Source organism: Nanorana parkeri, unplaced genomic scaffold, assembly GCF_000935625.1.
Source record: "Nanorana parkeri isolate BGI_ZX_2015 unplaced genomic scaffold, ASM93562v1 scaffold118, whole genome shotgun sequence".
Lineage (NCBI taxonomy): Eukaryota > Metazoa > Chordata > Amphibia > Anura > Dicroglossidae > Nanorana > Nanorana parkeri.
The window spans coordinates 1,063,462-1,090,186 of NW_017306386.1; the positions used below are offsets into that span (position 1 = coordinate 1,063,462).

General features: G+C 40.0%; 1 protein-coding gene across 1 annotated transcript in view; it reads right to left on the reverse strand.

Moving 5' to 3' along the window:
• Nucleotides 1-26,725, reverse strand: part of ZZEF1 (zinc finger ZZ-type and EF-hand domain containing 1) — a 117,587-nt gene that overhangs the window by 19,477 nt on the left and 71,385 nt on the right. Inside the window, 13 exon segments of the mRNA XM_018553354.1 lie at nucleotides 2,536-2,671; nucleotides 2,824-2,924; nucleotides 6,258-6,437; nucleotides 7,410-7,529; nucleotides 15,088-15,284; nucleotides 16,817-16,949; nucleotides 18,916-19,090; nucleotides 19,243-19,520; nucleotides 20,906-21,036; nucleotides 21,177-21,284; nucleotides 23,812-24,074; nucleotides 24,698-24,863; nucleotides 26,223-26,361. Of these exon segments, the coding sequence (XP_018408856.1) occupies nucleotides 2,536-2,671; nucleotides 2,824-2,924; nucleotides 6,258-6,437; nucleotides 7,410-7,529; nucleotides 15,088-15,284; nucleotides 16,817-16,949; nucleotides 18,916-19,090; nucleotides 19,243-19,520; nucleotides 20,906-21,036; nucleotides 21,177-21,284; nucleotides 23,812-24,074; nucleotides 24,698-24,863; nucleotides 26,223-26,361 (2,127 nt within the window).

The following is a 26,725-nucleotide window of genomic DNA, read 5'->3' on the forward strand; positions in this document are numbered from 1 at the left end:
TATATATAATACAGGGAACTTGTCATTCCCTTTGGCATAACAATACACTTAAGCTTTAAAATGCATTCAAAATAAAAATAACAAAAATGACCACTCCATACTGTTTTGTGTGCACTAAATAATAGCATATTATTACTGAAAATATAGAATTGATCAATATTTGCACAATATTTCAATTGTTCTTACACTGCCACCCATCTACTTTTTCATCAGTGACATTTTTTTCTGTGGAGAACACTGAAAGTTTATAAGGTAATTCAGGAGCTAGCAGGGCATGCTGACACTTGTCTGGTGTAGTCTGCCTGGTGGTATGATGTAAGCCATGATAAAAAGAGCCCTTCTGCAAAAACATGCCTACATTTACAGCTAGGTAAAATGGCAGCGGTCACAAACATACCGCAGTAGCAAAGGCTGCAGTATGTCTACTGTAGTGTCCATGTTTGAACTATACAAAACTTCAAGTGTCAGGTTGGATTTAAATGCTCTTGAGCTCTGGGGGTATATTCCCCAAAATGCGTCAGCTAGCAAGGCAGCTCTGTGTGGGGTCTGCCTTGTACCATTCATTCAGTGATTACCATGCGAGTAATATTTTATGTCGGCTTGTATATTTATTGATCAATAAACTGTATTACACGAGGACAAGGCGCTGTCTGTTTGTTTTGCATGGATTTAAATGCTGTTGGATCCTCAAATTTAATTCAACAGGTGTTATGCTTTATGCAAAACCTGGGAGTCCGTATCCAATCCCAAAATCCTAACCTAAATTCTGCCCCTGTAGTAATGGGGATATAAGCAGGTGGAGCAATGAGTCTCAGGATTTCCATAATCAAGTATATATAGATGTGGACAGATTTGTTGTTACCCTTACAGGTCATTCACAAATGCTTCCTTCCTCCTGCAAATGTATTAAATTACAAGCAATTTTTTCATGTATTCCTTCGTGTTTTTGGCATGTCAAAGTAAAGCAAAGAAAGTGTGAAAACATATAAATTATTATTTTACAAACATATTCCAAAGTGGCTTGGGCAGATTTGTTGGTACCCGTAGGAAAGAATATAAATAACTGGATCATAGTTATATGTTAAACTAAATGTTCTCTGTAATGGATATCAAACGTCTTCAATCTTGTAACCACTATCTAAATGGAGAAAAGCAGTCTGCTGTTTGGTGTAATTGTGTGCACCACACTGAACATGGAACAGAAAAAGCAAAGGAGAGAGTTGTTTGAGAGAATCAGAAAGAAAACGATAGACCAGCATGTCAAAGGTAAAGGCTAAAAGACCATATCCAGGCAGCTTGATGTTCCCCTACTACAGTTGCAAATATTGTATGAATTTTAAGATCCATGGGAGTATAGTCAACTTCCCTTGGCTTGGCCAAAAGATGAAAATTGCTCCCAGATTGAACGGAAGGATAGTGCAAATGCTAGACAAAGAGCCAAGGAATACTTCCAAAGAGATACAAGCCGAACTTCAAGGTCCATCAGTGTCTGATCAAACCATCCATCGCTTTTTGAGGGACAGTGGGCTAAAGAGAACGAAGAACCAGGAGAATGTCTCTGTTTAAAGCAAAATATAAAAAAAGCCAGACTGGAATTTGCTAAAATGTATATTGACAAGCATTAATGCTTCTGGGGAGAATGAGATGTGACAAAACTGGAGTTTTATGGCAAGTTACATCAGCACTATGTCCACAGATAAAACTTTCAAATAAAAGAACACCATTACCTACTGTGAAACATGGAGGCTTGGTTATGTTTTTGGGCTACTAAGCTGTGCCTTGAATCTGTGCAGGGCACAATAAAAACCAACATTATCAAGGAATTCTGGAGCAAAGCGTTTTGCTCAATGTCAAAAAGCTCTGTCCCAGCTGCAGGTCACGGGTCCACCAATCACAGGATAATGACTCAAAACACACACCTAAAAGAACCAAAAATGGCTAATAACATAATAATGGACTATTTTGAAGTGGCCTTCTATAAGCCCTATTTTGCATCTTATCGATCATGTATGGAAAGTGCTGAAACATGCAGTCTGGAGAAGACACCCTTCAAACCTGAGATAGCTGGAGCAGTTTGCTCAAGAAGAGTGGACCAAACTACCTGTTGGTAGGTGCAGAAGCTGATTTGGGAGATACAGAAATCACTTTGTATCTTTGTAGCGACTTCCTAAAGGTTGTACAACTAAATATTGGGTTATGGGTGCCATCAATGTTGTCTATTCCCTTTTTATTTCTTTTATTGAAAATATTCAGTTAAGTCAAAAATCAAATCTGGATTTCTATTAAATATGGTACACTAATGGAGCCAATTACTTTGCTCGGTCAAGTTAATTCAGAGAGGTTTTTGTTTTCTTTTCTATGGAAGGGCACCAACAAATTTGTCTACATCTGTATGTGATAAGGAACATGAGGACCTGGCAGCATAGGACATTGGTGGGCAAAGTTATGAATGAAGGAGAAGATCACTCTTCCAATAGCCGAATCTAATATCATTCTTATGGTGAGAAAGTAATGAAAAAGTTAGCCTCAACAAACCAGGCATGGTGGAATGAGCATATCGGTGTCAGTGACATTCAAGAGCTGTTCCTCTGATTTTACAGACTTCAGTGGTTGCCATTTCTGTGCCATCTTCTTCACTTTTTCATCAATCATACCAGTTTTTCCATCAAATCTGTAGGAAAGAAAATTGAACACATGTCTAAAATGTCTCAGTTTGTTGAAAATCAGAAATAGTATACTGATCATATGAGGAAAAAGCACTAAGCAAAGTAACCAAGCCTGATTGGCCTACAGTGCAGTATGACAGCCACCTATATACTTTACCTTTTCTGAACTTCTTCAAGGAATGATTCTGTATTCTTCTTTTCCATCTCATAAATTGCTCGAAGGATGTGTAAAGGTACATTCTGGGCTTCATGAATAACCTATGTAACACAATTACTTTATTTACATAATCCACAGGAGAGAAAGACATACGATGATATAATAAAGGATATGGAATCAAAATATGAGAACACAGGAGAAAAATCTGCAGTCCTGCCTAAGAAATTCAGACGGCCTTAGCTGCTTGTGACTTTGCATATGGATGATGAGCACTAGTTCCGCATCAATAGATCCCAGTAATATCTGGGTTTTTAAAATTGCTTTTTATAAATTTTTCCACAAGACAATTACATATACATGTCACCAAAGCTGTAGTAACAAAAAAGGTACAGAAGGTATGCAAGTGCACAAGGTATTCCAGTACATGCATAGCAATTCAATATAAAGTACAGACAGGAGGTGATTTAGCCAAAGTTCTAATATTTGGTGTGTCTCAGAAATAGATGTGGATTTTGATTGTACAACTGTAAAGCATTAAAATGGTATTACTAACAAAAAAGAATACACAATTTTCCAGCCACCATGAAGGGTAAATATTTATGAAGGTATCCAAGCTTTAAAATGTAACTATAATATACATAAACTGCAACTGGTACCGTCCCGATCTTAAGGTGTAGGTATTTGTATTGCTACCCGGTCTGAGCATGTAGAGATGTGAGAAGAAATCAAACCATATATCCCAAATTGTGTTACATTTTTTTGTGGGCAACCTCTTGATTTGTAATTTATTGGAGGTAAGGGTTTTATTCACTAATGCAATTAGGGCTGAAACAACCAATTGACTAAATCGATAATAATCAATAATAGAAATCGTTGTCAAAGATTGTTGTGGTTCACCAGCACATTTAAAAGGCATGGGGTTGAAGCCATGCGTTTCATATAATAGAGACACCCTTGCCTGCACAACAGATTAGCTAGCGGCTCATATAAGGAGAGGATGGTGGCTTCAAAGGCTGAACTTGCCAAGTTCGTGTCATGGTGTGCCCACCAGTTTATATACACCAATATACTATGGCTAAATAATATAGGTTTAAGTTGAGGAAAGCCCATCCTCTATTTGTTGTGGCGTTAAAGTTCGGTTAAAGACATCCTTGAACGTTTTAAAGAGTTTCTGTGGAACATAGACTGAAGAGTCATAGAAAACATTTTTCAGGTATATTATCTTAAAAAGATTAATCCTTCCCAACAATTTAAGCAGCAAAGCAAGCCACTGTGTAATTTTTATTCTTTGAAGGACATATTTATTATTAATAGAACAGTCATGGGGAAGTTCTATATTAATGCCCAAATACTTCAAATTAGTTAAACATCTGTGGGGTACAGTCTGGTGGTAACTGAATGGAGTTTGGAAGCCAGAAAATGTACCAAAAGTGCTTATTATGGAAAACAAATTTAGAAGTGAGACATGACGATCAGCCAGGTATACCATCATATTGTCTGCGTACAGCGCCACTTCCCTAGTACCTAGCCTAAGGCCTTGTATATCAGGAGAGATGTGCATCAGCACATAGCAGTTCTATTGCTGGAGTGAAAAGAAGGGGTGCCACAGGACACCCCTGTCTAGTTCCCCTTTTAATAATAAAACCATTTGTGACTCGTGCGTTGATTCACAGTCTTACAGTAGATAAGAATACAGAAGTTTGACCCACCTGATAAAATGAGGAGCAAAACTAAACATTTTTTAAGTGGTATTCTTAGATTGGGCCATTTGACAAAGTCGAAGGCTTTATGTGTATCTAATGAAAGTGCCACGTTAATACCCTCATTATCACGGGGAAGGTGTAGATTTGAAAATAGTCTCCTTATGTTGACATTTGATAAAGCCCATCTGATCTGACCTAATAAGTGGTGGTATACAGTCATTAATTTAAAGGGCCAAAATCCTAGCCCAAATGATACTATCTGTGCTTATGAGGGAAATCGTTCTTTAGGATTTAAGACCTGTAGGGCCTTTTTGAGGGTTTGGGATGAAGACTTTAAGGGCCTCATTGATAATGGAAGTTCACATGTTTCTATGGTGAAACTGTATACCTGCAGCAAGCTCACGGCTAATTTTTCAGCATATTTACTAAACCACTCAATAGGGTAGCCATCTATCCCCAGAGCCTTATTTTTGGAGAATTTCTTGATAGCTAATTATATGTCTTTAATAGACAAAAGGCAAGTCCAGCATTGTTCGCTAAGCCTCAACAGGGACAGGTGTTGGTAACTAAACCTTAAAGTATATACCTGAATTTATAGCCCTGTGCACACACTCCATACCAGCGTCAAGTATGCCACAGGCAACTGCTTTGGAAATGTGCCTGTACAAATATTCCACAAATGATTTAATTCTTTAATTTCGCGCTTCCAGTGGCAAGAACAATATTCTCTTCACTAACAACCTAAAATGACCCTGGGTGAAACGGCAGACCATAATCTTCTACTCTTCAGAGTGTCCTAGGATATTAGAGGGTAACTCCACCAAAAACTGATATTTAACCTTTTGGCTGATGGTGGTAAAACAGTTTGCATATCTTTTGGACTACAGTGGTGAGATGCCTGTATTTGAGTTCTCAGTTCGCCAAGGCCCAACTCTTCCTGTTGAATGATGTTATATTAAATTGTAAAGACTGCATCAGAAGGAGTGCGAACACCTGACAAACTCCAGGGTAGGCAGTGAACAGAGACTGGACTAAAGACTTGCACACAAGAAAGTAACGGTTACAAACGTCGTTTGGAATTTTTCCATGTTTTCTGCAAAAAATAGGATTTTGGTACTCACCGTAAAATCCTTTTCTCTCCGTTCATTGAAGGACACAGGGAACAGATCGAAGGTAATGTACACTGTACATTTATAATGCTGAGGTGAGGTCCAGCATGTGTTTTACTGGATATTAAATTACCCCCTCCCCCCCCCCACCTCCATCATCATGTAAAGAAAATAAATATTTCCTAATGGTTGCAGCAAGTAGCTTATTCTGGAGGCCACAACTCTATCCAACATTTGTCTGTCAGTAATTAAGACAGATCAAATAATATTTAGAAACAGCAGCATACCGGTCATAGATTACAGTTGCAATCTAAGCATTGCAAACACAATGCAACATATATCAGCTTCTACAGAGCCTGTGTTGAGAGGCAAATGCAGCTTGCCGCCAGGTGGATTGCGCATGCATTTTAATGCTCCCAAGATCATTAACCATTCTGTGATAGGTACATTTAACCTCTTCCTGACTTGCATATCATCTCCATCAAAGGTGCATTAACTTGCTTCAATATGCTTTTGATTCTCTGTTGAATTATATAGGCAGAGAAACAGTTCCGACACAAACAAAAGCCCTTCGACTAAGGCCCTTAATGCTTTTGTAATAAATATAATGAGCTTGTCTTACCTGAAAACACGATTTTGTAGCTTCATCTAGACCTTCTAAAGGATTATGCTTTTTCTGAACTACATCAACTGTAGGTGGCTCAGTATCTTGAACTTGCTCTGGCTTTTCAGAAGGTGAATCATTTTTTTCAGCTACAAAAGTTGTCCCTTTCTTTGATGAATACAGCATTATAGACAAGATCTGCATCAGAAAATATTACCAAATGTTACCAAACATGCATTTATCAGATCAAACTCTAATCACACAAAGAAAACTTGTAGAAGTAAATATGATATACCCTAAGCACAAATTACTTTAAAAAAAAAACAACACAACCCTCCATAAAAGCTCACCTAGATGTGTTTTAACTTAATATTGTGATGTGGGCAATTGTGTGGTCAAATACAAAGCAACCAATTAGGTATAAGCCATAAGCAACTTCAAGTTGACAGGCTTATTAAAAGTGAATATCACATTGATCAGCATGGATTTCTGTACCTCACTGATTTTTCATCACTGTATTAAACAACCAAACTACTCGGTCTGACCTACTAAAAAAAAAAAAAAACTCCCTGACCTATGCCATCAATTTGGAGAACACTACTGTTCAGAGATACAGTTTTTGATAGCAATGGATACTGAGTTTGCATATTAGCTAATTGCCATTACAAAGAAGGTAAATAAAAGTTATAATCTTGACAGATGCCTCCTCATTTAAAAACTATATATATTTTTTTTAGTAAGCTGGAGCTGTATTGTTAACAAAAAAATTAAGATTAACTAAGCACTACATGATGGTTATAAAAAGGATATGACCTGTTTAAAGAAAAAACAAAAAGAAGACCCTCTGCCAGCTGATGTACAGCTGCTGCTGGAGGCTACACATATCAACAGTAAGTTCATACAAAGAGTCTGCAAGATATGCACAGCGCAGAGAGGAAAAACATGAACAATGTAGAGAAATGTATTGTTATAATGAAAAAAATATATAGAAATCCTACATTGCTTACAGCACTCTACAAAAATAAGTACTGTATTCTTTTGTGAGGGTTTAGCTCTACTTTGAACAACAGAGTAGTCCCAAACTAATAAACAATGCAATAAGAGAATGTGGTCTAAAGCCAAAAAACCTTTTTATTTATGATCATACTGAAAAGAATTATTTGGTCTTACCTCCAGATCACGAAGAAGCCATGTCTTATTGAAACCAGTGCCTTTGCTACATTTCTTCACCAACAATTTTAGCAAACCCGACTGAATAAAGGCTGTTTGAATTTCTTCAAAGTCATGATTCTGGAAAAATTAATAAATAAATTATCATAAACCCTTTCTCGTGAACTCCATTGAGGCACACAAATTTAGGAATTCTGAAACAGTAGGATTATATGCTGCAGCCTACCAAAAAATGTTAAAAACCAGCCCTCGGGTAACACCACCTCTAACCGCCACACCTCAGTTTTGTGAGCAAGCAGTACATCTCAAATAAAAGACAAATGGAGTTTTTACAGCAAGTACAAAAAGTTCTAATTTTCTTTACTGTCCATTGAAATACTGAAGCAGTTGGGACATATAAAAGCAGTTCAGTTGAGGGCTGGGCAACAGCCACTGACAGATCTAAGATAGAACTTAAAAAGGGCCAATGCCAGAATCTAAGCTAGAAGTGTTGAAGAGCAGGACAGGACAGAGGAACCGCTAAAGACTCTGGGGAGGCCACAGAGGATCAACCTGATGCTCAGGCTAGTAGGCACCAGCAGAAGTTGTGAGGCAAGGCAACCACCAACAGGTTGAGTAATAACTACCGAAAACAGGGAGAACAGACCAATAAAAACAGTCAACAAAGGGAACACTGGAAGGTTTCTCAGCCTCAAAACAAATGCCTAAAAGAAAATTGGATAACAGGTCCGCAAGGCAAGATCAGACAGTTAAGGATGACATAAGGCCCATGCCTTACATTTTTGACCACAGGCATAAAAGAAGAAAGGCTCCAAGGAAAAGAAATGTCTAGGATCGCCATCCAATCTCCTAGGCGATAAGAGACAAGCGGGAAAAACATCAACCACATGCTGGTGCATCAACAGCAGAAATACAGTACAATGAGCAGAGCCTTCCACATAGACAGCTGGTGGTGTCAATAGAACCTGACAGGTAAAAATTCCCTGCAGAGCCTAACTAGCCGATTCAGGACATGGGGATACAAGTATCCTAACCTGCCACGACCCAGAAAAGTGTCCACAGTCAGTGGAGCAAGGGGGGAGGAACCTTAGCCAGAGAGTTAAGATTGATCACAGTAGCAAGGAAGACATTTTGAGGAACTTCCCATAGAGGCTGTAAATCAGCCACCATAGTAGTGTTCCAACATGAGCTGTCTGCTTGGAACACCAAGTCCACCAGACATGGTTTCTTCCTGTCGTGCAAGAGCTAAAGCTCACTCAAGCGAACCATAAGGTTGAGTGTAACTTCCTCACATCATCCTTCAGCCAAAGGTCACCCAGGCCCTTTAGTGCATTTCCAGTCCACATAGAGGAGTTCTTAAAAGACGGTTATAGTGGAATGGTTTGAAGCCACAGAAGCTCTAAAAGACCCAAGGCCTCTAACAGCAGACTGATCTTCCAAATGCAGGATGATGCACGCAGCTTCAATACGGTTTGAAACAACCACTTGTATATCCGAGTCAACTGTAAAAAATGGTGGTGACCTAAAAGCAGCGCCTCCTGGCTGGGATACCAGGAAAACTCACCCAGAACCAATTAGAGAGCTGAGGTAACCTGTAGCAGGACAGTCCTCTGCATGTCTTGTGTGCCTGTGAAAAGACATGTTGCAGCACCTGACAGTCAGCGATTAGGCCCAATGTGAGGCAAAGCCTTAAGTCCTTTTAGCTGGTGCTGATAAAGGTTTCAGACAGCCATAGGTGACCAAGTCACTGTAGCTAGGCAGTGAACTGGAACAGAGGACCAGAGATCCACATGGTACATCAGGAGCAGAAGCAGGAGTAGGATGATGCTTCCTTTAGACTGAATGGCCGGAAAGAGAATGTGGCTGGAGCACACAGAGCTCCACCTTTGGAATATAGTCAGCATTCAATACCTCAGTCTAAATCCTTACCACAGTGAAGACACCAGGAGGCAGGGAAATTGAAAAATGGCACCCAAAAGGTACCAACTTCGAGGTAGCTCCCGATGCTTCAGCACAACTTCACTAAGTGAATCTTCAGAGACAGGCCCTACCAGGTCACATTTCTTGATCTCTCCAAGTCCAGAGGCCTACTCAATAGTCTGGCTTTTTCACAGCAGAGCTGAGGGAAAGGAGGCCAACCTCCTGAGACATGACGGTTAAGAGCGGCATTATATTGGAGCTGGCCATCAATGGTTTGTTCTGTTTGTCAGTGTCCTATACTGTAGGTTTTAGACACTGTAGGTGGCAATATATAACCCAACTGCTTTACAATCTCTATCCCGCTTAATAAACAATATGAAAAAAAATAAGCTAACCAACTTTTTATGTTTTGATTGTAGCATCAACCAAAACAAATTAAATGACTAAAGAGGTTTCACAACACTGTAATTTAATAACTATGTGTCATAGTGTACATTCAACATCTCATCTATTATTTAGCAAAACAGAGTGATGTGTATAGTGGAGTAGCTGACAGCAGCAGAAGCAGACAAAGTCAATGATGGTGGCAGGTTCCCTTAAAGGAAACGTGCTGAGAGAAACTGTAGGCTGCCCATTTCAGACTCTGGCTTCTAAATATGCTAGATCCCCGTCTATCATGCTGATCATATGTCTTCAATATTTACTCAATATAATATATTCACTAACCTGGAACAAGCATGCAGATCAGGAACTGTTGCAGGCTTGTTCTGGGCCAGTGGCTCAGAAAGTCATGAAGTCAGAAACGGCAGCAAGGGTAAGTAATGGCAGCCAAAATATTGCTTCCAGCACTAGCTTAATTTATAGCCAGATGGAGCTAAACCATAGGACATATTTTAAGATTGCTTTGTGGCTTTGGATTAGATTAATGCAGTGGCATGACATCAATGTAAAGCAAAGGAGGCAACTGATATCACGCTAATAGTTAATAACACTTTCATGCTGTACTAATGCACTCCCACAGCTTTCATCTTCACTGTATAGAGCACGAAGTTATACCATTACTGCGTCTTTTCCTCAGATTTTCAGTTTAGTTTTTCCCCCTAATTTCAATGAAATAATTTATACAAAAGAACACTAAATAAGAATTACATAAAATAGTCTCCGGCAATTCCCTGAAAATGGTTGGAGAAACGACACCCTCTTACAGACATTCTCCCGATTACACAAATATGTATGAGTCACCAAATGGAGGAACAGAATTGTATACATAAAGATAAATTAAATAGTCCAGGTGTTCCCTGACAAGCTGATGATAATTATAATGTAATATGCACAGAGAATAAATATGTAATTTTAAAGAACAGTATTTCACATTATCTGCCAGTACTATTGGATAATAAATGAATGAATTACTGTCCAATGAATATTTACACATTCATTTCCATATGTCTTAAAAGAACAGAGTGAACCATGTACAGTATGTGATTATAGGCTGCTAGCCATATAATATACCACCATATAATATATGAAGAACAAGACAATTCCCATGAACAATTGCACTATAATGCAGCCCAGGAGCCAATAAAAATTGCTAAATTGTATTTCAAAAAGATAGAAATGATGGGAATTGGTCACAAATTGCACACACAGGCTGTTACAAATTAAATGTACTATGTTTAAAATCTGTTTATTTCTATACTCTGATAAACTGTGACTTACAAGCTTATCAATAAAATACTGCACTAGGTAAAGCAATAAGTGCAAAGTACAGAAAGAATCATCATTGTGTGGATACTGGGGATGGCACTCTTTTCTGCAAATGGGAAAATGTAAGGCGTTGCAGTGAAGTAGCATTTCATAACACTGCAGGCTCTTCCCTATACAACAATTTAAAGCAATGCAAGTGACATGATAGCCGAAACAGGACTTTTGTCTTACTTGTGAAATCCATTTCTTGGAGTATATCACAGGAGTTACATTCTTTAACCACTGGGTTATGCAGCTACCTTTAGGTGACTGGACACTAGCAATTTAATCAAAAGCTGCAGGGCACCCCTGCATATCACCTCCCATTTCCAGCCCGCCTGAGTTTTCCAGCAAACAGAACAGAGTAAATCCCAGTAAACAGAGGGGAGGTCACATGTCCTGTGATGTATTCGAACAAATGGATTTTGCAGGTAAGACAAAAATCTGTTTTCTTGATTTTATAAGACACAGGGAGTTAAATTCTTTAACCCTGGGATGTTCAAAAGCAGTCCAACAGAGGGTCTGGAGACACTTAAAAAACAGCTAAACAGCCTCAAGGAACAAAGAACTGAAACAAAGTCAAAGGGCCGTCTGAACATCCACCTGGTGGAACATGACAAAAATGTGAACGAAGGACAAGGTGGCAGCCTTACAGATTTGGAAAACCAAAGTCTGATGCTGAAAAGGCCAAGAAGCACCAACGCTTCTAGAGGAAAGAATGACTGGAAAGGGGGGAGCTTTCCCCTTCAGCATATAAGCCTAAGAGATAGTCCAATGAATCCACCACGCAATGCAGGAGCAGGAGGCGAGTTGCCCCATACAGGAACCCACAGCATAGACAAACTATGGGGATCTCCTGGGACTGACGGATCCTGATCGCTGCTAGAGGTGTCCCAGTGGTTTACAGCACAAGGAAAACCTACTAGAAGAGTCATGCAAAACAATTAGGGAAAATAGTGAAAAAAAGCTTTTTTTCAAGAGAAGGCGCCCATCACCTAAGGACAATTGCAAAAACCTGAGCAGGCTGGGAGGGGGAGGGGCTATGCAGCTTTGATTGATTTGAGTCCAATCACTTAAAAAGGTAGCTGCATAACCCAGTGGTTAAAAAATGTAACTCCCTGTGTCCTGTGAGGTAAGATCAAGAAATATAAGTTTCTGATCATATCTGAAAATATATCCCTTCCTTGTTATGTCATATCAACAAAGAACAGCGTGTTGCATTAAAAGAGTCATTCACATTAAAAATAAACCATTCCTAGAGAGGCTGACATTGTTGACTCATCATTTAGCAAATGCTAGTTGCCTGGCTGTCATGTTGATGGTCTAATTTCAATACTAGGTGAATGCAGACAAGGAATTCAGGGTTTTTTTCAGACTTTGCAAATATACATACTTAATCTATATCAAGGACTCAAAGTAAAAGGGAGTCAGGATAACAACCAGGCACCTGGAATTTTTAAAAGGTTGCCAATAATGGCAGTCCCAATATTTCTTTCAGGAAAGGTTTACTGTAATGCACAATTAATGTGGGTTCCTCTGCATTTTAGAGCCCATGGTCTGTTAGAGCTAAGTTTACAGCAATCTAAAAGAAAGTTTCATGCAGCATTTTGAATGAGCTCATATAGAGAGAGCAGGTAAGGGTACCTTTGGTAAGAAGATTTTCACTTTACTATGGCAGGTGTGAAAATTATGGGCCCATACCTTTGCCATATAAACAAAAATGAAGTGGAAATGACTTCTGTGCTGCAGTACTAAATATAAGCTGCAGTATATTTGTATGAGCCACACAATTAACAAGAAATTGTTCTTATAGTAGTCTTGGATATGCACAACTGCAAATTATTATGCACTGTTCCTTTAAGAGCTTACAGTATGCCTTAGTGGTTCCCTGGGGATTGCTTTTGAAATCTCATATAAGACCAAGAATACTAACTATAATGCATTATAATCCAAGGCTATTAATATTTAACTGCAGACAGAATGGAGCACAGCAAAGTATTACCTTACATTGCTATTTAAACAACACACTATTTACAGCATTACCGGCTTATGCCGAGGTCTTTTTTTTAACGAGCGCCGCAGTTTCCATTTAAACACAGCTGCATGTGTTCTAATAGAAAACACAGGGTTTGACAAGGCTGCATTTAACCTGCTTTGACTGCAGTTCAAATCACCTAAAGGGTTCATGCACCATGGCGTCTGGGGCTGTGTAAAATTCAGGCATATTGCACTGCCCGCGAGCCGACCATACTCAGTGGCATGCAAAAGTATTCACCCCCTTGGCATTTTTCCTATTTTGTTGCATTACCACCTGGAATTAAAATGGATTTTTATTTGGATTACATGCAATTGACATACACAAAATAATTCAAAACCGTGAAGTGAAATCAAGAAAATAACTTTTAAAAAAATTATGAAAAACATAAAATGGAAAAGTGGTGTGTCCATATGTATTTACCCCTTTGCTATAAAGCCCATACATAAGATAATGGTGCAACCAATTACCTTCAGGAGTCACATAATTAGTGACATAATTAGCGGCACCATGAAGACCAAGGAACTCTCCAAAACAGGTCAGGAACAAACTTGTGGAGAAATACAGATCAGGGTTGGGTTATAAAAAAAATATCTGAAACTTTGAACATCCCAGGGAGCAACATTAAATCCATTATTAAAAAATGGAAAGAATATGGAGAGGGCCGCCCACCATGGACCAGGCAAGGAGGCATTAATCAAAGTGGCAACAAAGAGACCAAAGAACCCTAAAGGGAGCTGCAAAGCGGAGATCGGACTATCTGTCCATAGAACCACTTTAAGCTGTACACTCCACAGAGCTGGCCTTCATGGAAGAGTGGCCAGAAAAAAGCCATTTTGCTTACAGAAAAAAAGTTCCTTCTTCCCAAGCATATGGAAGAAGGAACTCTGGTCAGATGAAAATAAAAATTGGGCTTTTTGGCCTTCAAGGAAAATGCTATGTCTCCAAGGCCTCTTATCACCCCGAGGACACCATCCCCACAGTGAAGCAAGTTGGTGGCAGCATAATGATGTTGGGATGATTTTCATCGGCAGGGACTGGCAAGCTGGTCGGAATTGAAGGAATGATGGATGGTGCTAAAAACAGGGAAATTCTTGAGGGAAACTTGTTTGTCTGCCAGAGATTTGAGACTGGGATGGAGGTGCTTAGGGACTATGACCCTAAGCATACTGCTAAAGCAGCACTCGAGTGGTTTAAGGGGAAACATTTAAATGTCTTGCAATGGCTTAGTCAAAGCCCATACCTCAATCCAATTGAGAATCTATGGCAGGACCTAAAAAGTGCTGTACACCAGCGAAACCTATCCAACTTGAAGGAGCTGAAATCCCATTGGCTAGATGTGTCAAGCTTACAGAGACGTACCCCAAGAGAAGTCCAGCTGTAACTGCTGCAAAAGGTGGCTCAACAAAGTATTTGGAGGGTAGTTATGCACGCTCAAGATTTCTGTTTTTTTCCTTAATATTTCTTATTTCTTGCATGTATCATAATAAAAAATATTTTGCATCTTCAAAGTGGTAGGTATGTTGTGTAAATCAAATGCTACAAGCCCCCCAGAAATCCATTTTAATTCCATGTGGTAATGCAACAAAATAGGAAAAATGCCAATGGGGGGGGGGGGGGGGGGGATACTTTTTTAGGCGTCACTCACTTGGACGTAAACGAGATAACTATAACCAGTAAGGTATTTCAGCTGATAAAACTGATGGAAGCAATGCACCATCTACCCTACAGGCAAAGGCTAACATTATAGGGGTGACTCAGTTACAGGTGGTAAAAACATCATTCTGAGTCACTTGGACTGTGTATATTACGAACCTGTATATCAACCATAACACTATCCAAAAGCATCTTTTGAAATATTTTGTGGTACATGGTCTGTTATCTGTATTCACAGATTTTGTTAATACTCTTGCGTACAACAAACCTAAAAGTGGATATTTGTTTAGTGTACTTTACATATTGTTCAAAGATCATTACCTTAAGAGTTTTATATAATCCTTTCAGAGCTAGGGACAAGACCCACGTAGCTTCAGCTGCCTCCGCACAGCTGTTGTCCAGGTTCCGCTGTAGAAGGTTACTGGTAATGGAGGCAAAGTGCTGAAGATATTTCTTAAGATTTACTTCTGGGTCTTGACTTTTGCAGTCCTTGCTTTGCATCAGCTGGTAATCTTTCACTAGAAGAGTTTGATTGAACTACAAGTTAGGTCAATTTTGATTTCTAAACATTTAAACTAAAATTCAACTGTAATATATTTTAAAGAGTATGCTGGGGCAAAAATACATTCAGTTCAGCTCTTAAAAAAAAAACTGCACGTACAGAAATAAATCTGCCAGAAAAGCAACATTTTCAAAGTAAATATTGGACATTGACTCTTTTTTTTTTTTTAAAGGACATGGGCATTGTTTTTTTTTTTTTTTTTTTTTTTAAGTAAAAGCACTCCTCCCCCAGACTCTGCAATCAAAAGAACAGATCACCATTACTTAGGTGCTTAAATACAGCACATTTTCACTGGGTGCCCTGTCCAGGACTGGCACATTCATTATTCCATCCCACCTATTTAGTGAACATACAGCCCAGCTAATGCACCAGGTGGCAGGTGGGGAACTCCCTTACAAAATACCAATATACTTTAGTCCATGTTAAGACAGGGACTCATTCTCAGTGGCAGTTTCCATCCTCACCCTACGCTTGTGATGGACTGTAGATTCACAATTTAGCTTTGGTAGAGTAAAGGTTACATTAGCAAGTTCTATGATGTTTAGTACAGCAAATACCAAGGTGTTGGTAATTTTGTAAGGAAAGTACTCTTATTTTAGTAATGATTATGGAGATTTCCAAGAAAAATGACTGTGACCCTTGTGTATAGGAATGGTTCTTATCTACTACAGATTTTTCCTAAGCAACCACCTTATAAACTGTAGTCCAACAAGGGAAAACAGTGATTTTCATACAGAAACATTTTATTTCATAGCCTTGTTTCTCAGTTTCAGAAAAATCTGAAACTACACCACACCAGAAGTTACATAGAGAGGTTCAACAAACATAAGAGTTTTACTTTACCTGGAAATTCATTTTAAAACATATCTAAACCTAAAAACAAACATTTAATACATTGCAGTTTACCAGTCCTAAGATAAAGTGGCTGCATTCGTTTTTACTTTTCAGGCTAAGAACATTTTCAGCAAGTACAGAAAATACATGTTGATCTTGCCAGAAGTGCCAGCATCCTTGTCACCTCCTGTGAGCTTAAAGGAAGCACAAACATCCTTATCTTTATTATGCAAACTTCTAGTTCCATCAATACACCGTGTAATGGAGAGGAACAAAGGCAGGAATGTTTGAAATTCAAACATAGCTACAATGGAGAAATTAGTGTAGACAATAATAGACCGTTATTGTGTTTTTGGTGAAAATAAAAGGGGAAAAAGACTGAACAAAAGAAAACTAGTAAATTGCAATATATTACGTTTTTGTTTTTCGGGTTTAGAAACACTTTAAAGCTCTGTGCACACAGCTATCAATATAGTGCTTGGTGCACATTATAAGCACCTTCCAGCATCAGACTGCAAGACTGTGTCAAATGGGCCCAGAGCAATGATGTACTTGAAACACTACTGCACCCAGCACCAATGTGAACAAGCTTTGCTAGAGACAAATGTAGTTGCACAAAGTACAAGAAACCAAAGTCAACAGAAATGTACATACCAGTTTTCCTCTTTCGTGTTTTGAGGTCAACAACTACAGCTCTATTTTTCTCAGTGAAATGTTTTAATATGACAACATCATGAGGTTCTTTGGCATTATCAACATACACAGACCTTGTTCCCATACAGAGTACCTATAATTAGGCATAAAATAAGAAAACAATGCACAGAGGCGTTAAAGGTCATCAGTCATTAAAGGGATATACAGCCTTTTCATATGCACTCACATTAGAAATTACTTTAAAGAGGCTGACTGGTTCCTGAATAAGCAAAGACAAACCTCCCTACCCATAGGTACTTGCTTTCCCTGTGCACCCCCCACACAAGGGAACCAGGAGCCCTACGGGCTCGTTCACACCCGATTCTGGCCAAAACGCACTGCATTGTGGTCGGCTCACTATGTTGTGGGGCAGGAGGGGGTGTGGAGGCCCATTGAAGTGAATAGCACCGTTGCCACGCCCTCTGGCCGCACGGGATCGCAAGGCAAATTATGCCTGCGGTCTGGTCCGTTAAAAATAGTGCTTGCAGCATTTTGTTCGGACCGGACTGCAGGCATAATATGCCTTGCAATCCCGTGCGGCCGATCGCATTGCGGGTGGAGGGCTAGGTTGCCATTCACTTTAATTGACCGCCACGCCCCCTCTTGCCCCACAACATAGTGAGCCGGCTGCAATTCAATGCAGTGCGTTCTGGCCAGAATCGGGCCGGAACGCACTGTATCTGGTGTGAACAAGGCTTAACTCTAAATAGGCTTTGTATTGCCGCTTACACTGGGCAACTTTTTCCTCCTTCTTGTCAGATGACAATTGTCAGGTCTGGTATTTGGCTACTTAGGCCCAGGCACTGCACCCTTGGAGGAGGTCACATGCTCGATAATACCCAGAAGCTCAAGGTATTTACCGAAAGCTACAACAAAGGAAAAGAGCAGCAAGGGAGTAGGTGGTTATCAGTGTGTGGGGTCTTTTCTTAAAAGAGAACCAGTTACTTACAATCACCCTGGCTTGCCCTTTTATGGAAATCAGACTCGGCTTCCATGGTCATTGGCTCTATGATCATCACCTCCTGCCTTGCGCTTTAGTTTTGTCCCATCACTGTGATGAGCAGCCTTTTTAACAAATAGGCAGGAGGGGTGGGCAAGACATAGTAAATGCAGAGCCTATTTGCTGTTCACAAAACAGAGTCACCTAGGTTTCAAGGGTCCTTGGGCATGCTACAAGAGATCCATACCCAACATGAAGTCATATGAAGATGCCCGATATTTGGGGTACGTGTCACTTTCCTTTTCCATAATAGACAGAATGTCTGTTTTTGCTGCTATCCTAACTGAATACCCTATGGCCTCCTTGACAACAAAGAAAAGCTAACTCTGATCACTTGAAGTTCTTTTGACCAGAGGATTTCAAATTGTTCCAACCAAATGTGTACACAGAGTGCTGAGTCTCTTATCTTCTTTACTGCAGATTGAGAGGGTCCTTCTTTTAGGTGTCCATGTTGCGGTCTTACGAACTAGTACACTTTCTGCTGGCTGTCCAGAGATAGGGTGCTCTCAGGTCCTGAAGACTGCAGTGTTGTGATGACTTCACAATGAGGGGACCGGTCATCAGAAATCAATCTCTCAACACATCTCCAAAAAACTCTCTAAGACAACATTTTTATGAGATAGATAACCTACATCTTAGGATGAAATCCATAGATGGGCATATGTTTCCTTAAGGCAGGTGGAAAAGATCTTTGATGTTAGAAGAAGTGTTTGTTACTCCTAAGGAGCCCAATCCTAGCCTGTATGTTGCTTGTGGCCAGGGTCACCTTATAGCCACCCTTATTCATATTAGATTATCTTCATGAAAAAAACCCATGTAAATCATTACTAACTCTATTACATGAGATTACATGAAAGATATAAATAAAAGGGTACTTCCATTTTGTGTTCACTGGGCAATAAGCATCCCCCTTCTCTAGCTATGTATGGGGAAGTCTGAGTCTCAAACTCCATCATGCCCAGACAAATAATTAGGAATTCTTGCTGGCTGCTCACCACACATTTTGTTATCCCCTCTAGGAATAAGGATTGAGAATTAAAATAATTGTTAATCATCATACCTCAGGAAACCCAACCAAGACTAATAAAGTGAAGATATTGCTGTTTTTCAACTGATCAGGCAATTGTTGCATACAGTGGTCTGTGAACGCAGTCATCACTTTCTGCCATTTTGGAGAACTATTTAACTCCCGCAGGATGTCAGACATAGCAGACGCCCAATCAAGACCAACTTTGCTGTAACAAAAAAAACACACATCAGCACATTTCTCTGTTAACTATATCCACACATGCTAATGATCTTAGTTCGAAGTGATGATTTTTAGCTTTAATGAGAAAAAGCCACAGTGCAGAAAGGTTGTCAGAATGAGAGATAATTAAATACACACCTGTCTAGACATATAGCTCCGAGAGTGAACAGCAGCTGAGTTGTAATCCAGCCATGTGGCAAAGAGCTCCCATCACCTGCTACTTGCATGATGTGATTGGAAAACAGGACATTTCTCACAGCATCATCTACCTCAGCTGGGTTTAATCTGACGATCAACTGACCCAGAAGGCCCAATGTTAAATGATAGGATTCATTAAGGTGGCCAGCATTGGTGATAACTACTTGAAACATCAGTGGTAGCACTTGAGGCAGGTTCCTAATGGAACTCACTGCATCCTGCAAGAGAGGGAAGAATATCCATTTCACTGCCATTGATTCTTTTACTTATGAAACACTTGCTTTGGATTTCAACAGAAAACAGAATTCCTGTCGTTAATTTGTAAAGTTATGCTGCAATGCATGTACGTTGGCAAAGTCCATCGGGGTACCCTTAAGAATATATGGCACGGCAGCACACTAACACACAGAGCGCTGCTGCAACCCAACAGTGTGAACCTAGCCTAATATCAAAAAGATGGAATATTTATTTATTGCCATTGTGAAAATAATTTCACAGGTTCTATGGAAATAAAGTAAGAGATCCACCTTTATTGCAAACATTAAGTAGGGAAAAAAATATTACTCTCCATACAGTATACAACAAAGCAAAATACCCCAACCTGTCCGTCTATCTCCTACTCTGACTGTCTTTAGGCGATCCCTAAAGACTCATCTCTTCAAGGAAGCCTATCCCACCCTCAACCCAACCACTGAACCATCACATTTTCAAACAATTCCTCCCCTAACAGCTACCTCCTTATGTATCACTTGCCTCTCCCTTTTAGATTGTAAGCTCTCACATGCAGGGCCCTTCTTATCATCTTGTCTTAAATTGTATTGTAATGTCTTCCTTAAGGTGGCCATACACTTTACAACCATCGCAAGACCTTAGTCTTGCGATGGTTGTAAAGTAATTTAAAAAACGTACGATCTGCCCATCTTGGACATGGCGGGCTTCGATGACCGCAATGCTGAACGGGCAGTGTGCGCGTGCGCACACCAGACCGTTCGGCATTTGTCTCCCGAGCATGCCACAAACCTTGCGATTTTCGGCTGGTTCTCGAACATGCTCCTTAGACAAAAGTCGCACGCCTTCCATACACTGCACGCCTTCCATACACTGCACGATCGCGGGATTTCCCGCGATTCTCGTACGAGAATCGTGCAGTGTATGGGCACCTTTATATTGTAAAGCGCTGTGCAAACTGTTGCCGCTATATAAACCCTGTATAATAATTTGTGCGCTGTGTTGTTGTGTGATGCAGGCATATATTTAATCGCAATGCGTTCCAACGTTTTACCATACGTTATCACACAGTTAAATTAATGTTATTTTAAAAAGTAAAAAAAAAATTTAAATCAAGCATTGCGATAATCATTTACAAAGAACAGTCAAACGGACACTTCTGCTATAAGCTTATGGTTCCTGAAGCAACCATGAGCTTATAGCAGAAGGCTGAATGCAGCCACCGTATGCCTTACATCGATGGCAGGAAAAAGGTTAAAAGAGGGGAGGGGGGAATGTAATTATTAGTGGGTGAGGTTTTCAAGAAAACCTGTCACATTGCCCTGTGTGAGCAAAGTGGCAAAGCCTATTTAATATTTGAAATTCGGGGACTTACTGGTTTTAAAGGAGGCAACATGGCTGCTATTAGTCCTAATATACGTTCCTGAGAGCATTCAGCAAACACTTGGTCTGGGCTTAGGACTGTAGCTTTGTCAACAATATGTTTCTTGGACATGTCTCCAGCAACTACAGGGTTAGGGAAAGAAAAACAGAAAATAAAAAGAATTATCACTAAACAAATTGGTCAATTAGTGCAAATACACACAAAAACCCCCCACAATCCCCCCCCCATCCCAAAGTAAAAAAAAGGTAAATGGTTAACTAACATAAATATCGCTCTGTAGGGCTTTCTCCTTCTTCTTCACCTTCTGCACAGCATTGCTTCTGCGAAGTGAAAAAATTCACATCAGTAACAGGTCTACCCTGCAGAAAACCTAAAATACAAACTACCTAACATATAAGGGCTAATAAAAACTTGAGCAAAGAAAAGTGAAAGTGATACAAAGAGGAACCAAACACATTGCACGTCTTATTTTTCTAGTGCAGGTTACAGGATGAAGCCAGAACCTAACAAGATGCTCAGGGCACCAGGCTTCATTTGTCTTTAGCTCTCTTTTCACGATATATATATATAGCCCTATATATATATATAGGGCTTGAAAAATTTGGCGGTGTCTCACCAGTCAGTCACAAATGTCACCAGTCAGCATGACCAGACTATAGCCTTGTAATATATGTTAAAAATTTTTTGGGGCAGATAGAGCTTTCTTTTGTGACCCCACGGGGGGTTACTTGTTTTTACTTTATAATGAAAAAAGTACAACATAAAATTCGGGGTCACGTCGTGTAAATAGACACCAAACATGTCAAGCCTTAAAATTGCGTGCGCCCGCAAAATCGCAAAAAACACCCGTACGCGACAATTAAAATGCTTTTACTGCTCATCAGTTTAGTGTTATCAGTGATTGATGGCTCTAGAATTATTGCTCTCACTCCGACATTTGCGGCGATATGTAACATGTGCGGCACAATAGGCGCAATCGTCGTTTTCGCATGTAGGCTCACCCGACGCATATCTACGTGTGTATGTGGGGGCGGGGGGACTTAAAAAAAAGTTGATTCTTTAATTTTTATATTACTTTTTTTTTTTTACACACAACTTTATTGCCATTACATGGGAGGCTAAGAAACCCCCTATGGGATAGCCAATTTACATGACAGGTCCTCTTAATGGAGACATCAGTGGTCTCCAACACCCCTAAAGTCACCTAGGAACCCCCAGAGAAGCTGATGAAGCAGAGATGGGCTTCATCAGCTTCTGGAGCTGGAGAGTGACAACAAAAGGAACACGGAGGGCGCAACAGCAAACACAACAATAAAGCACTAGCTAATTGGACTGAAATATATATAAAAAACAGGGGGTCAATCTGGTGGTACAGAATCAATGGCAGAGAATAAATGTGATGGCAATAACGTGTAGATCCAGGGATCAGAAGATGGGCGGCCTGTGCAGAGGATCAGGATCAAAACCTCTCTGCCGCCTTCCGGGTCTTACGGGTGTCCAGTCGGAGATCCGGTGACGTCACGCACATCGACGTCACCAGACTCCTCCCCCCTTCCCCAAGTGGCTCCGTCGGCTAACTAAGGGAAGGGGGGAGGAGTGCTGGTGTTTTCACTTTCCACATTGTACTTGCACGGTGCCATCCGTGACTGTCACTACAAGCACCATCTTCTGTATAGGCCCGGACTGCTGCAAGGTGTGCGGAGGATTCTCCTACCTATTCACTTCTATACACATACAGCACAGCAATGAAGTAATAAAATGAACTAGGATCACACTAATCCAGCACGTTATTATTCCGAGTTGCCCCACTCAAGCGGTGGCCATATTGAGTGGGGCACGTGATCTCTGCTTCATCAGCTTCTTTGGGGGTCCCTAGGTGACATTAGGGGTCCTGGAGACCCCTGATGTCTCCATAAAGGGGACCTGTCTGCTATGTGATAACTTTATTGCCAAGTGGAATTTTTTTTTTTAAATTAAAGTTACCAAAAATAAATTGTAAAGTCAAATATATTTTTAAAAAAATGTTTTTTAAAAGTCGCCTGCCCCCACATACACCACAACAATGCGTCAAGTGCGCCGATGTATGAAAATGGCGATTGCGCCCATTGCGCCACACGTTACATGTCACCGTGAAAGTCAGAGTGAGGGCAATAATTTTAGGGCAATTCATCACTGATAACACTAAACTAATGAGCAGTAAAAACGTTTAAAGCGTCGCCTAAGGCCAATTTTGGGTATGGTATTTTTTTTTGCGATTTTGCGGGCGCACACAATTTTAAAGTTTGACATGTTTGGTGCCTATTTACCCGACGTGACCCCGTCTTTTATATTTTACCAAAAATATGGGCAAGAACAAATGTTTTTTAACATAACGTAGGGAAAACATTTATTTTTTCGAAGTTTAAGGTACTTTTAAAAAAAAAATTATTCTTTATTTTAAAGTTTTTGCAGGGTTCACAGAAAGGAAAACCAAATGCGTGTATGATAGGTATTTGTCCACATAGGGCCCACATCAAGAAAATACAGAAGTCGTATTACTATGCATACAAACATATAGAAAACATTAAGTTATTGAATCAGATAGGAAGAGATTATACCCCCATGCTTGGTAGGACCAGTTTCCAGGGCTTCACACAATGGGGTACATTGAGTGAGTATTAAAAGTGCTAGTAGGGGTATCCGCTAACGGTACTTTTTTCATCATATAGTAGAAAATAAAAACCCTAGTGGTGATTAAATACAAATAAAGTTCCTTCCAAAGACTCTTTGCATGGCAAGAAAATGATCCAACAGCAGATAGCAGTACAAGAAATTTGGAGCGGATGCGTCCAAGAAAACTGATGTAAACAACAAACAAACAGAAGTCTACAGTTCAACCAGATCTCTTGAAATCTTACCCTTTCCCTTTTGAGCCTTCACGAGACAGCTGGCCACTAGATCTGTACAGTTTGCTTGTAGAATCTGAGCACTGTTAATGATACTTGAATCAAACTTCTCTCCGTCTATTTCTCCTTCAGTGGCCAAGTCTGAACAATAGAGAGCCAGTGCACTGAAGAGCAGCCAAGAGTAGTTGTGAATATAAGGCTGAATAAGTCTCTGCTTGTCACTGATTTTATTTGTAACCATGGGATAGATGGTGATACTGTGACTAGGCAAATGGCTGAAAGAGGAAACAAGATGCTGAGTAAAATTCAGATAAATGAGACAGAAAAAGATAAGGATTTATTTTAAGAATTTTTAATAGGTCAGCTGTTCTGATAACGCATTTTTTCAATGTACAAACGTACAAGTTATCCAGTCTAGGAGTATACAAAGGATTGTGACTAGGAAACAAAAATTTAGCAGGCTTTTTGCATAAAGGAGGATGGAGAAATAAAGTATGTAATAGAAGACAAACAATGAACAGTCACATTAGTTCTGAAACATTATCGAAGTTTGTACATATGTTTAAAGTTTGTTGTATAATAAAAGATTATTCTTGTGTGTAAGCACTTTACTGCTGGAGTCACACCCTTCACTACATGCAGACCCTTGAAGCCAAGTGTTGTGTGTAGGAGCCAGCATGTTGCAAGGTAAGACTTATATACATCGCAGCAGCCCTCCACACATAACACACAGCTTTTTAGTGATGATTTACACACCCAGTGCAGTGTGCAGTGTGCCATTTATTCTCCAGAGTTGAGATTTAAACACGTCTGCCACACAGAACAGCATGATTCATTTGCGTGTCCTTAGCCTGATGTAATCACATTTAAGCACAATCCTACAAGTATGTTGAAGTACCTTTCAGGGTATCTCATAGCCACATAACATCCGTAGCACAGATCAAAATCATCACACACATTGCAGTTGATTCTATGACCAATAATAAGTCCTTGGCAATGATCACATGTATATTCCATGTTAACCATTTCATGATCATCTTCATGACCCTCTGGTTTTACTCCGCCTGTGAAACAAACAAGTAATGCTATTGATGTATAATATAAAATCATTATAAAACACTGTGGAGGTTCACAGAATGGGCAAATCTGCACTAGAACTTCTCTCAGACTCTCTCATTTGTATTCTCATTCTAAGGCAGATAACTCAGACTACTGAAGCCAAAGACAGCCAAACAAGTAGGGGAAAAGGTATCAAAACTGGAGCAGACAGAATCTGGAGCAGTTGCTCATGGCAACCAATCAGCTTCTCCCTTCCATTTGTTTAGTTAAGGTTTGAAAATAAAACATAGAAGCGGATTGGTTGCCATGCACAACTGCTCCAGATTCTGCCTACTCCAGCTTTGATAAACTCCCTAGATAGTATTTTTTAGAAGGAAGTGAACAATGTCAGTCCCCTTATTTATCACAGTATAGTTCTTCTGCATAGGAGTAGAGTAATAAAAAAGCACACAAAAGGAATGCTAAAAGTAACTTAAAAGAGAACTATGGGATGACTTTTTTATCCCACAGTTCTCTTAAGGGAATATATACTCCTAAAGCTCAGTATATAGCGAGCTATAGCAAGCTATATACTGAGAGTGCCACAGTCGGGACGGATCCCGACAGTTGAGATCCGCCCCACTAGCTGATTGACAGCGGGCTCTGCCTATCTAGAGGCAGAGCCAGCTGTGCCTGCCCCCTCCATTCTATCAGTCAGATCTGCAGATCGGAGAGGGGGAGGGGAATCCCTGTGGGGAGCGATGACTGACAGTCACAGCTCTCTGCAGGGAGATGATCGGAAAGTGAGCGAGCGATGGTATGTATTCGCTCACTTCCCAATCAATAGAGCCGACGTGTGACAGTTTCAATGTCACACGTCGGTTCTATGAGGTTGAGTTAAAATCACTCACCTCATAGTTCTCCTTTAACTAGAGAAGTGTTTTTCACTCATATGTCCAATTCATATAGCTCTCCACATCTGTCAAATACTGTGCTCACATCTTTTTAGCCTCGTCACCAGCAAGAAAGCTGTATAACATATCAGGTGGACAAAGGGAAGATATTCCAAATCACCATGCAGTCCAAAGAGGACAGCAGCAGGTCCATTCCTAAATTAATTTCTTTTAGCAAACAGCACAGTGCAGTACATGCCATTTAGAAAAGATTTTAAACATATTCCATTTCATATATGCTTCTCTCCTGATACTATACAGACACGATGTTAAAAGCAAAGGAAAATATGTATTTCTTACTATATAAAATAAAAGTAAAATTGTGAATTTCAATCTGCACAGCTTAGTCACAGCATGCTGTTGAGCAACATGTTACCGGAATAAATTACTGCTGCTAATTTAGCTAGCAGCAATAATCAAAGAGCTACTTACCCAGGAAGCATGTTTTACACAAATCCATGTCATTACACTGTAAACAACGGTAGCGATGCCATGGTGCAATTTTATCACAACCATCACAAGAGATTTCAACATTCAACAGGTCGCAATACCGTGCAATAAACAAATGCATCTGTAATAAAAGAAAACAGTCACATGAAGATTCTACAGCTAATACTTTCATACAATTGTCTGTAAAATACTGCAGGGAATGACCAAAGGCACAAAGCACACGTAAAATTGCCTCATATGGACAGATAGACATTATCTGGCACAGAAGTGATTTTCTCCTAGTCAAGGCAACTGTGATGTTTGTAAAGTATGCATCATTTTCCATCCTGTGCAAGGCATTTTTGAGAGAGAAACCGGGAGACCGAGAGAGAGAAGGAGAGGCCGAGAGAAGGAGAGGCCGAGAGAAGGAGAGGCGGAGAGAAGGAGAGGCCGAGAGACGGAGAGGCCGAGAGACCGAGAGAGAGAGAGACCGAGAGAGAGAGAGA